The 16959-nt window shown below is 30.8% G+C and overlaps 1 protein-coding gene across 2 annotated transcripts in view; it reads right to left on the reverse strand.

The window, feature by feature from the left end:
• Positions 1 to 16959, reverse strand: part of RTKN2 (rhotekin 2) — a 63591-nt gene that overhangs the window by 38981 nt on the left and 7651 nt on the right. For both annotated transcript variants that reach the window (XM_039871906.1, XM_039871905.1), the window contains 4 exons: positions 10268 to 10326; positions 5067 to 5120; positions 3542 to 3659; positions 917 to 1108 (listed from right to left, as the gene is read on the reverse strand). In XM_039871906.1, the coding sequence (XP_039727840.1) occupies positions 917 to 1108; positions 3542 to 3659; positions 5067 to 5103 (347 nt within the window). In that variant the 5' untranslated portion in view covers positions 5104 to 5120; positions 10268 to 10326. The remainder of the gene's footprint in view (positions 1 to 916; positions 1109 to 3541; positions 3660 to 5066; positions 5121 to 10267; positions 10327 to 16959) is intronic.

The raw sequence follows: 16959 nt of genomic DNA on the forward strand, positions 1-16959 counted from the left end.
TAAAACCATTAGACAAAAGATTGATAGGGAACTTTATAATGGATAAATCAGGCTGGCAACACCTGAACCCACTGATCAATTTTAACATGACTTAAAGTAGAACAAGGGCTCCTAATGCGAGACAGTAGGAAGCACATATAATCAATACGAAGTATTATTGCCATAAATGAGAACCTGAATCTAATCAGTCTTCTAGGTGTAGCTATCAGGTATAGGAAAACAGAAGATAGGAAAAGATGTTTTAAAAAAACCCACAAAGATACAATCAGCTAAATTCAAAATATGGAAAATTCCACAAGATCTGGTTTCTTCAATAAATAATGGCAAGAAAAAAGCAGATAGGAAATTGTTAAAGATTAAAAAAACTTAAAAGACTCACTTAAACGAAACATTGTAGAATTTGTTTGGATCCTGATTTGCACAAACAAACCACAAGAGGACTTTTTCAGAATTGGGGCAATTTGAATACAGACTAGATATCAGAAGATATTAAAGACATTTTTTTATTTTGTTAGGTATGATAATGGTAATGCGGTTTTGTTACAGAGGTAAAATATTTTTTTTTAAATCTATATGAATAAAGCATGACATAAATATAGAAATCCAATTAGCAGGCTGATATGTAGCAAATACTTTGACATATAAAGTCCCTTTTCAAGAAAAACATTTCATCTTTCTGGTAGATACTGGAATTCCAAAATCACTAAAAACAAACTGTCACTCAACTCAACTTCCTACTTTCAAAGTAAGGTATTACAGCTACCTCAGCTGGGTAAATGTCAGACAACCAAGTTTTGTTTCTGCTTCAGGATGTTTTTTCCTTTTAAAATATAAACATACACTCCACATACAATACTTTAAAATGTCACAAATATATAATTATACCGTCACTATAAATATTGCATTAGAAACTTACGAAACAGCAGGACTGAAGGACAAGCATGTTTCATGATCTTGAAGAAATGAATTTATTTTCTTTCCTGTAGCTTTACTTATAGAGGTCTTCAGTTTCTTAGCTAATTTTTTTGGTGTGTTGGTTAGAGAAGATTCTTCTGTACAGCAACTATATAATTCCACCTTTATCTGAAAGTCTGGCCTTGCTTCATTACTAAAAACAAGGGCATTCAAAATGTTAGAAATTTAACTCAAAAGGAAATAAAATTATAACATCCTTTGATGTTTTCATACACTTGAAATCAGCATTTGAAATAGGTTTATGTTAATGTATGTTAATGAGACAGAATCTCCCAGCACTTATTTAGTATCTAAATGACCTGAGTCACTACAACTTCCAGAGGTACTGGCTTCTAAAGTAGATAGGTCTTAACTCAATTTAAACAATACGTAAAGGCATATTACTTAAAGAAAAAGAATAAAATGTCCTGGTTATTTTGTTGCCAATGCTATTTCTCCTTGTCATTCCTTTAATACAGCTATTTTTAAGGTGTTTACATTATATGTGTGATTTCCTGAAATGACTATTCTTCCAAAAGAAAGTGGTTTGAAAACAAAAAGGAAAGAAAACAAAACGAAAAAACCCCAAAGGTTTCTTCTGTTAAAAACTTTAGTTTTCATTTCTTTTTCATAGTCACTTACAGTCCACTTAACCACTGTGCCAGTAACTCCCCCCACAACCTGTCCCACCTGTACACCTAATAACTCTAAAATAACATTTCAATATTTAGTTATATAAGAGAAAAACAAACAAAAAATAACATAAAAAGATAGACTCAAGGTATGAACTTGAAGGTCAGTGCTGGTAATCTTTGTATTCTAAAACTAGCATAAAAGGTACTCAAATATTTATTAAACCAGTATGCAGAAATTCTGCAATTTTAGCAAACACTAAGATTGGCTTTGCCCTTTTTCAGACACAATTAACTGCCCTTCCATAAAAGACTGTGGTGGTGTTACTAATAATAAAATATATTTAAAATGGCAAAACAGGTCCATCAGCAGTAGATATTACCTAAAGACAATCCATCAGCCTCAGAGATTTTAAAAATGCAGCACAGACTTTTTAAGATTTAAATGGCCAATCCAAAGTTTGGATAAATCCAAGGAATAACTTCCAGATATTTTTATAGTTTATTATTTGGCAACTTTTAAACATACAATATTCCTGGTAATGACTAACAAATGTCAATATTTAGAAGAAAACCAGAGATTCATAAATATTGAATACTTATTAAAAACAATCATAACAAAAGGCACATTTTTAAACAACATTTAGAACATCTGACTGCACTTATTTTTAGAACAATTTAAAATATTTACAGAATTTTTAAAAAATTATAAATCATGTGTTGTCTTTCCAAGAAACTTACATTGTTCTGTCCCTGGAGAAAAATATATGATTTTTGCCTTTGTGGTAAAACAAACAATAGCAATGACATGAAGAAAAGAACCCATTAACAGATGATTTTGATAGGAAAAAGTTTATTAGCAACCGTTGATAATGGAAATAAATGTATTTAGGTAACTAACAGAAATTATTTTTTTAGTCTCAATTATGTAAACATTTTGGGGATCCTAAATAAATTGCTTTGGTTCAACAGAGCTTGTAAGAGGGCCCACACTACTTCTAATAATACAGAACAATGTATTTTATTTTTCTGTGCTATGCAATTACTTATGGGACACTGGACAGAAGCCACAAAACATGGTTTGCAATAGTTTTTTTTAATGTTATGTGAGTGGCAACACTAGTACTCTTAAATCTCAACTGTATTGCTCCATAGCTGAAAATGGCAAAAGTCATGTATACTGACTTTATTTTAATAGTTAAATAGCTATTAATATTTAGATATGAAGATAGTGTCTTTAAAACTCTAAAGGAAATACAAATCATACACTACTTAGGCCAACATAACCTTTAAAAGAGGCCAGGAAAAACTTATGTTAGTTAAAAATGATTTCTATGGCTACCTGAGGAGTTCTTTCTGGTGTTGCATTATGACCACAATAAAATGAGCCTGTAAAAAAGCAGACGCAATAAAAACAGCCCTGAGGATCACCCAATGTTTTATTGTTTTGGAGTACATGAAAGAAGTGCACCATAAGAAAAAGAACATCTTGAAATTTTACTAAAGTGCTTTTTCTATGGCACATATTTCAGGACTATCTTATAAGTAAAGTTGTAATACTAATTTGGTATTTCTGTAACTAAATCTCCTCTATAAGATATCAAAACCTGTTTTATTCGCAAATGCATTCTGTACACAATAATGTTATAATGAGATTCCATTGTATTCATGGCTTAGCAAATAAATGAACTATAAACATTTGCAAAACTTAAAAAAATTTATAATATGTAATGAGTCAAACGCTTATTACTAATATTACATGATTTCCATTTACTTTAAGTTGGAAAATTTTAAATGTAGAAATGGACTTCTTTTGAATAAAGTAACTTTTAAAATCAATTTAAACATTTAAACATCTTAATGCTTCAAAAATAATCCAAAGACCCAATAATCGTACCCACCTTTAAAAAAGAATTTTAGATTATTTTCATTCTCTAAAGATAAATAATACTTACAATATGGTTACATTTTCAAAACATATATCTGTAATTGTTTTATCCACAATCATCATGTCAGTATCAAAAACTTCAGCTCCCATTTTGAATAAACAAAAAATGGCATAGCGCGGTGATCCTAGAGAAAAAAAAACATTTAAGCCATTTAGCATGTGATAAATCAAGCCTATATTATGTTAAAATTTACTTGAAAATGAAAAAAAATTAGCTAAATATTTGTTAATAGATTCTTATTTATAGACACTGTACACTGCAATCCTTAACTTTTTATAGTGATTGTTTTGTCAGTGTATGTTAATACCCTACCCAACTACAATAATTAAACTAGGGAATATCAGAAAATAAAGCTAAAAATATAGGCCTCTCAGTAGTCTAAAATGACCACCAAACTCATAAATTTTATCCCTAGAAAACTGTTTAAGCTTTAATTAACAGCAAAGTTATTATGTGTATGTGTGTGTGTGTGTGTGTGTGTGTGTGTGTGTGTGTGTATAACACACACACACACATACACACTCATATTACCTTTGTCATTTTGGTTTCCAAATCTATTTAAGAAAAAAAAGTTTTCTATTATAAGAAGTTACGACCCGGCACGTTAACAACAGCAAAACATTTTCCACTAAACTAACAGCAAGGGAGGAAACCACGAAAACAATAAAAAGTAGACATGTGAACACAAAAAAGCAGAGCTGCAGGGCCTTTTAATATGGTGATGTTTTTTAAAAGTAGTAGGTGATTAAAGGGCTAAATCCTTATTATTGAAAAGATGTAACTCTTCAAAAAAGTTAATCTCTATAATAATCAGATGTACTTAATTCCCACATGTATTCTTTTGTAAATTATATTTCCTAATTGAATAACAAATATACTAACCTGATTTTGGATTCTTCGTATAAAACTAATTATGTTCGATATGATTCAGTTTTTAAAGTATGAGTAACAATGGTATCACAACAGACAAGAACGATAAAGGATTATCATATCTTTACTGCTTTGCCTCAAACAGCTAGAAATTATTTGAGGTTAATTTCTATGACCTAAGCATTACATGGATTTGTAAAGACTATATAAAGCCATAAAATGATGAAGGGGAAAAAGAAAATAAGATCAAGCTAAAAATCTTTCTCTTTTATATCCTGTTAAATAATCTGAAGTAACAAAACAAGGCAGAAAAGATATCCAGGGTTTTGGTCAATAGAAGAAAAGTTGCCTTTACCTTCACTCCTTAAACATTTTCTTTTGTTTTACACTTCCCTTTCCTTACAACTTGTCACATACTGTCCTTGCAAAGGTTCCTATCAACAACTAAAAGACTAATACATATTCATTCCCTTAATTAGTATCAAGCAATTGTAACATATTTATACTAAAAATTAGGAAAAAAACAGTTCAGCAAGATTTTGCTTATTCTGTCAAATGACATCAATTCATTTCAGTGTGGAAGCAACTTTTTCTCCCAATAATCACAAATTAACTATACATTAAGGAAAAGATTCAAATTACAAATTAAAATCATACATACGTTCTTTATTGCTGAAGTGATCAGAGTCTTTCCACATCAGTGGTATTCGAATATCTACAAAGAGGGGAAAAATTGATAAGTAATAATTTTGGTAAATTTCATTTCTTAGAGTGAAATAAACCTCTGAATTCCATAATAGATTCTGATCATAAAAACCAATTAAAATTTTTTATTTAAATATTCTAACACAGATACTTCCTCTAAAAAAAAAGCTTAGACTAGAAATACAAAATCTGTTATATTTATTTAAATAATAAACTAAAACAAAGAATGCACCATTACTCAAGAAATTAACTTATTAATAAGTGAAGTCTATAACAAACTTATGCCATAATATTTTCATTTTGTGATTTGTGTTTTTTAAATAGGTGAATTATGAGGAAGCCAGGGTTGATTTTCTATTTTGGATAAATAGTAGCAGCAAAAGTAGTTATATACATTTCAAAATCACAGAACAGTAGAGGCAGAAAGGACTTTAGAACTTTTGCCCACTATTAAGTGACGTCTAAGACCACACTGGTTTTGGGGAGAGATCCAAGCTTTTGACAAACGGATCTAAACTCTCTCCACTAAGATTTAACTTGTCTACAAAAGAATACACAGATCTTTGTATATTCATGTTACAAATTCACATTTCCCTTAAGAAATAAAGCTAAAAAGAGGAATTTATTGCTTCTCTCAGACCAAGAAAGGGGCACATGTTCTAAAAGTGATTTGAACATATTTTCCCTCATTTCATACATTCTTCAAACTCTAATTGTGTAAATGATCTTCCAGAGTTAATCTAGAGCTTTGACAATCAAAATTTTCCTAATTTCCTCCATTCTCTCCTTTACTTTTAATACTAGATTAACAGTAATAACAATTTTCTTAACATTCCTATGCTATTTATATATTTTCAAAGTTAGAGGATCAAGATTCTACCTAATAGATTAAGATGTGTCAGCTACAGTGTAATGTAGCACAGTAGAGATCTCAAGTGGTAAAGTTAGTTTTAATCACAAAAACTGTATGTTAAGAGTTTTAATTATTCAGAATATAAAAAATTTATAAATACCTCAAGACTTTGTGGAAAATTTCTGTTTAAAACACTTCCCTTTTATACTTAGGAAGTTTATGTGCATATTTTTCAAACCTATTAATTATGTCACTTTCAGATAATTACAAATCTTTATGAACATAAGCTGTTTAGCTATATTTAGGTTGTGCTTTGCTTTTAGATCCTATGATCCTTTGTCTACATTTTTGTTTAGAATTCAATTTTTAAGGTTCTTAATACTTATTTAAGGTTCTTAATACTTATTTCCAATTTCCTTTCTAGAAAAGTTTTATTACTCCTTCATCCCTACCCTACCCAACCAGGCAAGTATGTATGAATGCCCTTCCCACTGCTGCCTTATTAGCAGTTTTGATAAAAATATTACCTACTGAGCTCTCTCCACATGCCAGGCTAAACACTTTACAAATATCTTATCAAACAATAATTTTAAGAATGTTTACCAATTTAACAGTCAAGTGACAGGATTTAATTGTTTAAATTTGCATTTTTTTGATTAATAAGAAAAGTGTTAATATATTTTATTGGCCAAATCAGTAAATGAATCTATCCATGGCCCATTTCTCTCTCTCTCTCTTTCTTTCTCTCTCTCTCTCTCTCTCTGACATATTATTTACAGTTTCTACTTTTAAAAGTTAATTATTTAATCTATGTGAGAATTTTTACCTCTGTGAGATAAAAATAATTGTTCTTCTTATAAAAATAATGGTTCCAGTTCCATTTATATCTATTAGGACTTCTTTCCCCTATGGATTTAATGATGCCATCTTTTATAATATATGCCATTCTAAGTGTCTGTTCCTTGGCTATGTAATTTATGGATCTAATTAAATCAGTTATTAATGACTGTCTATTCTAATACCAATACCATACTATTATAAACATTGAACCTTTATAATATACTATCTGTTAAAACACATCCTTCCAGAAACATCTTATTTTCACTAATTTCTTTGAATTTTAGAATATTTTATCAAAATTCCCTTCATATGTTTTATTAGAATTGTTGTCAAAATTAATTTGGGAATTGATAACATTATAATATTGTCTTTACAGAGGAGCATAATGCAGTTACCCTTACATTTTTATTAAAGCTATTCTTGGGAGTAGTTAACGTTTTTGGTTTTTGTTGTTTTTATTGTAAAGGAGATATTTTTTGTCATCATGTTTCCTAATTAGTTATTGCTGGTTTTTAGAGCAGCTACCACTTTTTGTATATTTATCTTGAATCTAGCCATTTTTATTGAATTCTTTATTAATTCAAATAGTGTGTCAGTAAATTTCCTTAGACTTTTTAGGCCTGTAATCAATTATCTTCAAATAGTGTTTAACTTGTCTACTTGTTTTCAGTAGTTTCATCTTTCATTCTTACCATTTAGCTAGGAATTTCTAAAACTGTGTTAAATTATATCAATACAATAGACATTGTCATTTTGTTCTTGATTTTAATGGGATTGCCTTTATTGTTTTATAATTATCACTTGGCTGATGTCCTGTCAAAGAGCCTGCTTCTTCTTCCTTGACCACAGTTGCTGATTCATTTCATTTCACAACTGTTCTTATTCACAGCTGTTCTGTTTCTACTAGGGTGGTATTAACTCTTTACACTATCTTGGGAGGAACATGGACCCTGACTTCTTTTACCTTATACCCATAGCCTGTGGTCAGTCTTGCCCTTTCCCATACCCAGCTATGTCAGAGCCTCAAGAGAAGGTAGACACTTCTTTTCTATTCCCCAGGTGGTCATGTACAATCAGATGCCAAAGGATGTCTAAGCCACCATTTCTTAATTCAGCTTCAAATAGTAGAAATTCCTTCCTGATTCTCACAAATGGTTGACTCAGTTTTAGTTTACTGTACTCTTACCTATGTCTTTTTTTATGTTTTCACTGACATTTCAATGGTAAACTGAGAGTCATAATAGGATGGCTAACTTGATGCTATCAGGCCTTAGAAGTCTGTCTATTATAATTTTCAAAAGTGAAAACTGAGGCACTTTGTGACTGATTTGGCTTTAGTCATTGAATTAGTAGTCAGTGAGTAAACTCAGGCAATTACCACAATGCAATTATTTGACATTCAGCAGAAATAATCAGGATAAGCTTCAATTATTCTTTTTACTTTTATAAAGATCTGGCCAGTGAATGGTGAAGCTGGAAATGGAAAATCCAGGTATCTCCTGGCAATCAATGCAATCTCATTAACATTAATAAAACTTTTGTTGCAAATGATTCATTTTAATCAAAACAAAAGTCATATTTTCATCCTAATGTCAAAAGAATACAGACTTATAAAGGTGAATTCGTTTTTAATTTTGTTTTTATTTTTACCAATACACAGGATACAATTAAGTAAGCAAAAATGAAATGAAATTACATATGTATCCCATTTTCTGAGACTTTCAGTTCCCTAATTTAATTTAAAATTACCTCTTGGAAAGAAAGAACACATGCAGAAATAAATTTAATTTCTATACATGAGTATTTGTGGTCAGGAAAATGGTCTTTTCTCTTACTTTAAATGCTTTTACTTAAGCATTCTTCTAAACGTAAAGTTAATACTAATTTCATGAATTACTGCAAGTCAATAAACTATTTATTATAAATTGATAATGATGTTAACTCTTACTTGTCATGAGTCTTTAATAGCAATTTAACATATCTCATTTGTATACTGAGTGGCATTACAGTGGAAGCAAAAAATGAAGGATTACATTTAAGTATTTTTAGAAAATCCCCTTTAAAGATCTATAATATTTTATCTATTGAACAACTACTAGGTAATTGTATTATGTTTGGCATCAAAAGGCTACAAGGAGGTATAAAACACGTTTTATTCCAGTCTTATAACTGGAAAGATTAAAACAATATAACTATAAAACAAGCAACTGATTTTTATATAGTTCTGTCATCTTTCTAATGAATTTTTGGCTAAGGGCAATTCCTCTGATTTAGGGCAATTACATTCTATGTGGAATTCAGGTCTATCCTTCCTGTATGAGAATTGTTTATCCATAAAGACACATCTAAAACAGTTCCGTGAGTGACAGGGCCTGAAATGCAGCAGCCAGATCCCTGGAGCTTTGAAGGAAACAAGGCTTTTGGCCAATAAAAAAAACCCTAGTTATTACTTAAGGACTGATGGAGGTCTATTGTTTCCAAAGGGTACTGATGAGATTTTTGTGCAAGGTACATTATCTAACTAGCATACCCACGAGTCAGTCATGTATCCACTTCAATCTGTGGCATCTCTAAGCCATTGTCTTTGGCTTCCTTAAACACTTTGGAGAAACTGAGACAACACAGCTTAAGTGCCATCTAGTGGTAAAGGGTCTCCTAACTGCATTAGGAATTCAGAGAAGGGAAACTTCATTTCCAGCTGGAATGATAATAGGGAAGACTTTATAGATGAGCAAACAGATCCTGAAGACAAGATAGTTATTTCAAGAGCATGGGGTGTGCAGATGAAACAGGGAGAGTAATGTCTGACTAAAACAAACAGCTTACATATAGGAATAGTGGAAGACATGGCTAGAAAAACAGTTGGGTCAGAATACAAAGCTCGGGGGGGAAAGGTTTGGTCTTTATCCTATGTGCCCATAGGGCAACAAAGAAGTCATCCATCCAGTCAATATCCACTGAGCAATTACTATATGCAAGCACTACATGAGCTTCTGGGTATATTGTGATGAGCAAAACAAACACAGCTCTAATCCTCATGGAACTCTCTAGCCTAGACAAACATTAAAAATATTATTGAAACTTCTGAGCGGAAAAGGAATGGATAGTCAAAAGACTTGAGTTTGCAGCCCAGCTCAATCACTTACAAGCAGTCTTTTAACCTGTGAGTAGGTAGAAAAGAGACCTACCCTACATATTTCACAAAGCTGCACCGAGGGCAAAACTGCATAATATATGCACTATATATGAAACAGTTTTCTCAAACTGTTTGTAAAATTCTATATGTATGTAAAGAATTATGCAGAACATAACGATAAAACAGTATTTTAGAACAAATATTCTGATAGAGGTATACAAAATAAAATGAAGAAAGAGGATGAACACAGGGAATTAAAAACCCCACCAACTCTAGAAAGTTACTTTATAGTATTAGGCAACATAAAAACAATCCATCTGTAGCATACCTGATATGGCAATCTTTCCTTTACATGCTGTTCGTTCTTTACTTTCAAAATTCACATCACTGTCAAAAGGAAAAAGTTTAATGAAAAAAAAAAAAGATCTTTTCTAATAAGCAATTGTTTTAAATCTTTCACAAATGTCTAAATATTAAAAGCAAACACAAATCCATGAATAATAACGACTTCCACTTAATATAAACAACTTGACTTAAACTTTAAGATGTTTAGTCAACAGCTAGCTGCTTTAAGAAAAATATATAGAGCTATTCTCTTTGATTTTTCATATAAGCTTTACATTCCCTGATGCTTACATATTAGCTTACTCTACAATGAAAGCCTTTTGTGATTACTTACATTTATAAATAAGATGTACAATATTTGTCCAGATCCCAGGAAGTGTAATATCTTGGATAATCATTTCATAAAATATATTTCTAGCTTACCATATTAGAGTTGAAAAGTTAATGACCATCCCAATCATGAACTTGCTGCCCAGGAGTACCTTATCCTTATAAAATATAACAAATATCGAAAAAATTACTCTGTTCTATACTTACATGCAGTAATATATTTCATTTTCTTGAAAGTCCAAAAGAACTAAGCATATACTAAAACAATAAATTAAGGTGGAAAGAATAAGAGGTGGAAAAGAAAATATTACCTTGACAATAGAAAAAAGTCTCAAAGGATATTCTTGGGATGTAAAGCACTTTCAGATTGACTTTAGATATACCCTTACTATAAAAAAATAAAAATAAAACCCTTTCAAAATAGTTATCTCCTACTAGACCAAATCAATCTCATCCTTGACTATTTCTCCAATATACTATTTCCTAATATCCTGCATTTAAAGATTAGCATTCCATTTCTACAACAATATTTCCAAGAGTATTCTTTGCACTTCTTTTTGGTCTTTATTTAAATTGGTTAGCTAATTAACTGCTGGCTAATTTAATTAGGTACTTCAAATACATAAGATAGAAATTTTTTTATTTGAATACTGTTTGATTTTTCTAAGAGGGCTTTTAGAGAAAGATTGGGTGGGAGTTGAAGTGTATTTAATTTTCAGAAGACTATGACACCATCTTATTGCATTTTAGTAGGCTTGTTAAAAAGATTGCATATATTCAATATCATGTGTCCAAATTTGAAAATGAAATATTAGCTTTTTTTTTTAACTCTCTTATTGGATTAAGCATATAAGTATTATAGGTGAAATAATTCCAAATGAGCTAAAATAATTTACTAATATACCTAAGCTGATAAGCTTTTATGGGACATTTATATGGTATTTACAGACTCACTTACTAAGTATAACTACAGTAATGTAGCTGACTTAAAGACATAAATTCTCAGAATCCTATCTAATTACTTCATGGCCACACTGGTATTTAAGTTAAAATAGGGAATTAACTCAGTGAAAATTAAAAGTACTCACTGATTATTTCACAATAATGATTTGTTGAATCACATTTTATACTTCAGTTTAGTCTGTCATGTTGGAGAATATTAGCTTGCTTACTGGTTCATTATAGAGTGAAAAATTCAATTGAACAGTCACTACATTTTGGTGAAAATAATATACTGACAGGTCCACTAGAAATCAAACACAAATCTTCTCAAATTGGAACAAAAAATACAATATAAACACAGTTGGTTGGCATTTGTAAGTCATATTTCTGAAAACACCTTCTATATGAGCAATGGATGATATAAATGTTTAAAATACTTATTTCAGTGAAAAAATACAAGGAAGCTCTTATATTGTAAGTAACCTGAGTATTATGGAATTGGTCATAGATTATGCTAAAGTTGAGATCCATTAGCTATTATTAAATTGGATTAAACTTGAGGCTTTGGCAGGCAAATGATATTCTGAAACACTAGAAACACCAAAAGCAAACTTGCTGAATATTTACCAAAAAGAAAAAAATTTTCCCCTCTAACTATTCAACCAACTGGCAGAGTATAGCTTTCTTCTCTGTAATTATAAATTATTTGCATAGACATTTCCAGGACAGGTTGACAAACGTATTATACACAAATATTATCAAACGATAATATAAATCCAGTTAATGATATAATCTTACAGAATAATTAAGTCTGTCTTTAAAAAAATGAGAGACAAACTAATTTAGTTTCATTTTTCTGATGCTTAAATTATTTTCAATTCAAATGACTCCTCAAACTGTTATTTAGGGTGCTAAAATGTGATGTTTTCTAATTAATCCAAATTGACAATAAAATTGTCAAACATTATCTGTTTAATAATGTGCTACTGTAGCTAATAGTTTGCTACAGTTAAATAAATACTTGTTTTGAAAATTTGCAATGTTAATGCCAATTCTAAATGCTACAATTAGAGAGCCAGCCTGAGGAAAAAGCAAATAACCACAAAATTATCCAAACAAAAGCACAGCTAAATAATAATGTACCTTATTTTTATGAACCTAGTTTAGAGTATTACTTTAGTGAGACTTGTAAATGCTAATTTAAAAGATAAAAATATAACAGACAAACTTTTAACAATGACCAACAGAGGGTGCTAATCAGCTACCTTGTAGCTCAAAAATCTGTATTAAAATTGACTGAGTAAATACAGATCACTCTATTTTATACTGGTCTATGTGGGAGTGTAAAATAGCATTTCTTTGCCCAAATGAACAAGCTATGATGAAAAATAGCACAATGATTATTTTATATTTTCTTAATGAAGTACTAAAATAATCCTAAATGGGATTCTATTATTTGAAAGCAGGTTATAAAATCCTTCACCTCTAATGCAAATCAGTGAAAACTATAACACTCAGAAATGCTTAACATGGAATTTAAACCATTCTAAAACTATATGGTATAGTCATAAATATCTTAAATTGAGAAGATGAGCTTTCTATTTCAAACCTTGACATAAATGGTTCTCAACAGACACTAACTGATATAAAGTTTAAAAAATAAAATCAGTAATGTCTATCTTTACTATATAACAAGCTTTGTTGTAGAAATACCAGTGGTATACAATTCACTGGCAACCCACACTTAAATCTTGTTTCTTTTTTTTTTTTAAGTTATAGTATATAAGCAATAAACTAGATAACTGGAGTATAAGAAACTAGTTTTTGCGGCATTATTAAAATCACAATTATGTTAAATGATATACATAATTAGGTCCTATAAGTGACTTTGACTAGTATTATTTTTACAAAGCCAAATAAAGTATTCCAGAAGTTAAAACAAAAGATCGGCAGGTTGGCACAAGGGGAGAATATCACTGCTAAACTGTAAGCTCTGTAAGCATAGGGCTTTGTCTATTTTGTTCAGTGCTGAATCACCAGTGCCTGCAATATAGCTCAGTATATTCTAAGGCACTCAATAAACGTCTAGTAATATTGAATGAAGTGAAACAGGATATGTCGTTTTGCTGGAGCAGGGAGATTTAGCAGATTTAGACTAAGTCTTAGGGTTGAATCTTACTCATCAATAACTAGTTATGTTAATCAGTTATGTTATGCTGTTACCCTCTAAGCCTCAGCATCCTCATCTGTAAAATCAGGGAACTATCTACTGACCTCATAGATACTGAATAAAGTAATATTTCATATGCATTCTATGTCATTCTTAAAAATGTTACACAAATACAAGCATTACTTTGTATTTATATTTTTGGCCTCAGTATTTAACTTGGAGCTTATGTGAAAGAGGTACTAAAAATTTTGTTAAAGTGATCTAAGTGTGACTTCCCAGTACCCGTAAGATAATGGTTGCCACCTAAATCAGAATTTCTTCAGGTATCCTACAAAAGCTTTCAGATCAACAGGGAGAGTAAATAAAATTACCTATAGCCTACAGCTATAGCTTAACTAGACAACAGAGACTACTATATACTTTAATTTACATATAAGTGGGAAAATTAATCACTGAAACCATCAAAGCCAGCTCCTAGAGGCCTTACCCAAGTAAAGAGTCAGGTACACATTACAAAACACAGTATCAACTGTGATCTCCTTTAGAAGAAAAGAGAATGGATAGAAGATCTGGTGGATATAATAGCACTGGTTCCTGGGGAGTTGAAAGGAAGGGGCACCAAAAGAATTCTGGTTCAGAAGTTGTTAGTCTTGTAGTACAGAGACACACAATGGGGAAGGTATCCTTTGAAGGTTTGGCCATGAAAAAAAAAAAAAAAGAAAAGAAATTGAACTTAAAAACCCCAAGAAACAAAATGGTATCAAAGAATCAGAAAACCAATCAACTAACCAACTGACATCCCCAAAAGCACCGTTTATTTAAAAAGTTGCTCTTCACAGTTCCAATAACAGAAAACACTCTTGAACTAAGAAACCAAGTAAGCCCTTCTACTCTGCCACCCTCCCCACATAAGCTGACCCAGGAAAATCCAACATTCTATATATTTCATCGGGGACAAAAAAACGACCCAAACATCCATACAAAGCTACTACAAAATGAAGGAGAATCAAAATGTTTCAGCTGAAAAAAATATTCCAACCACTCTTCAAAAAAATAAAGTAACAAAAACTGTAACACAATACTCTAAAATGAATTAAGTGCAGTCAAACAAGCTATTGCAAATATGAAAGAAACCTGGAATCTCAAATCTAAAGGTCAATCAACAGATAAATATACGAAAAAATTGAAAGACCAAGGAAAGAAGTTAGAAAATAAAATCAATTCTGAAATGAAAATACAAAATGACCAAGGACAAAGAGATAAAACTGAAAGTACATTAAGGAACATAATAGATGAGAATGAAAAAAAAATAATGAAATAAAAAGTTTAAACACATTAAAGAGAAAGTAAAAGCCATACCAGACAAGTAAAAAAGATCCAACTTTGGTGCAATTGGAGTCCTTAAATAGGAAAAAACAAAATAATGAGACAAAATTAATGCTTTATTTTGGAGACTTTAACTCCAGGAAATTTTTCTGAAAATAAAAGAACTGAACCTACCTTTGGAAGAGTCCTAAGTGAGTCAAAATGCTCAGCCATTAGACATATCCTAGTAAAATTATCAGGCTTTAAAATAAAGAAATCTTTTTTCAGCCTCTACACAAAAAATATCAGTCATTTACAAAGGAAAAATAATTACATTTATTGATAACCAGATAACAGAGCAACATTTTCAAGAACTCAAGAAAAGAATGTGTTTGCCATGGATTTTGCATCCAGCAGCACTGGCCTTTAAGAACTAAAGAAAAGTACTTTAAATATGCAAGAATGTGATGAAAACTATTCATGAGTACTAGCTCATGAGCGTCCTCCAGAAAGTGATGATTTTGGAAAATACAACAAAAGACAGATGGCGAACATTATACATATTTAATTGTAGTTCAGAGACTAAAACAAAGGTGGAAATACAAGTACATGATTAGTATGTAAATAATATACACTCCACCAAAGGAGTAATAAGAAATGATGATTTTTTAATAGAATCATGAAGGAAACTAATGATGCAGAACAAAAGAGGTCTTGGTAAGTTGAAATGAAAGAAAGGGCATGTCAGAATAAGCAAAGGCACTGGAGACAGGAAAATTCAAGAACTGTTTTGGAGATACAGATCTAGCATTTGGCTGAATTTGTAAAGTAAAAATTTGAGAAATGAGACTATAAAAGTAGTTTGAAATCAGACCACAAAGATCTTGGAATACAATGCCTATCTAAGGAATGTTAGTAAATAGAAACCATTAGCTGTTTCTTAAGAAGTGGACTGATGATATAAGCAGTCTTTTAAATAGACATATTTGGCTATAACAAGCAGGAAAAAGGTAGGGAGATAGTCTCGTTTACCAGTCAAATTGACAGAGTGCTGTAACTAAGCAATCCTATCATCTAAACTGAGGCAGTAAGCTGTCTGTTTCACCCTTCATCCTAACTATCTCCTGTTTACTAAACCTAGAAAGCTTTCTATATTTCACTTTTTCAGCTCACCATGGCTATATTGTGAATTGTACACAAACCTGGGTATCTTTTGCATAATTAGACATAAAAAATAGTATACCAGAAGGTATTTCATAACTGCACACAATTAAGAATAACAAAGCTTTTGCTATATATTTAGAACATTATGGTAATGGAACACTTAACCAGTTATCAATATTCTCAGATACGTGGTTAAAAAAAAAAAAAGAACAAATGATATGACTATATCACTGATTTCTCAATGGGGGTTCCTCATCTAAACCACAGAATGACTATTTTCTGAATTTCCCAAGAATGGCACAAAACTAGCACTATTCTAGATACACGGAAGTTAAGTCACTGTATACAACGCATGTCTTAGGGCATTAGGGTTTAACTCTTTCCTGGAACCGTTTTAAAAAGGCTGTAAAGTGAAATAAGATTATTTGCTTAGTTTAATAAATTCATAATTAATTGAGAAATAACTGAAATTGTTTTCAGAATGGTTGTTTTTATATAAAGAGCACCTTGAATGAAGATCTACTAAACTCAAAACTCATGCACTAGTTTGATGTCCTCAATTCTCTCGTTACTTTATCGCTTCTATGTCTGCCTATTCTTAAATATTTTCCCTAAAAATTGATTATTTCAATGATTTTGTCTCATCATCCTTTTCATTACTCCACTACCAGATAATCTTACCAAACACCCATTTTATCATATCTTTTTGCTGAAAATAAAATGATAAAGGATAAACAATGAAATAGTAAGTGTAATGCCCTATA

Source organism: Pteropus medius, unplaced genomic scaffold (assembly GCF_902729225.1).
Source record: "Pteropus medius unplaced genomic scaffold, Ma_sr-lr_union100, whole genome shotgun sequence".
Taxonomy (NCBI): domain Eukaryota; kingdom Metazoa; phylum Chordata; class Mammalia; order Chiroptera; family Pteropodidae; genus Pteropus; species Pteropus medius.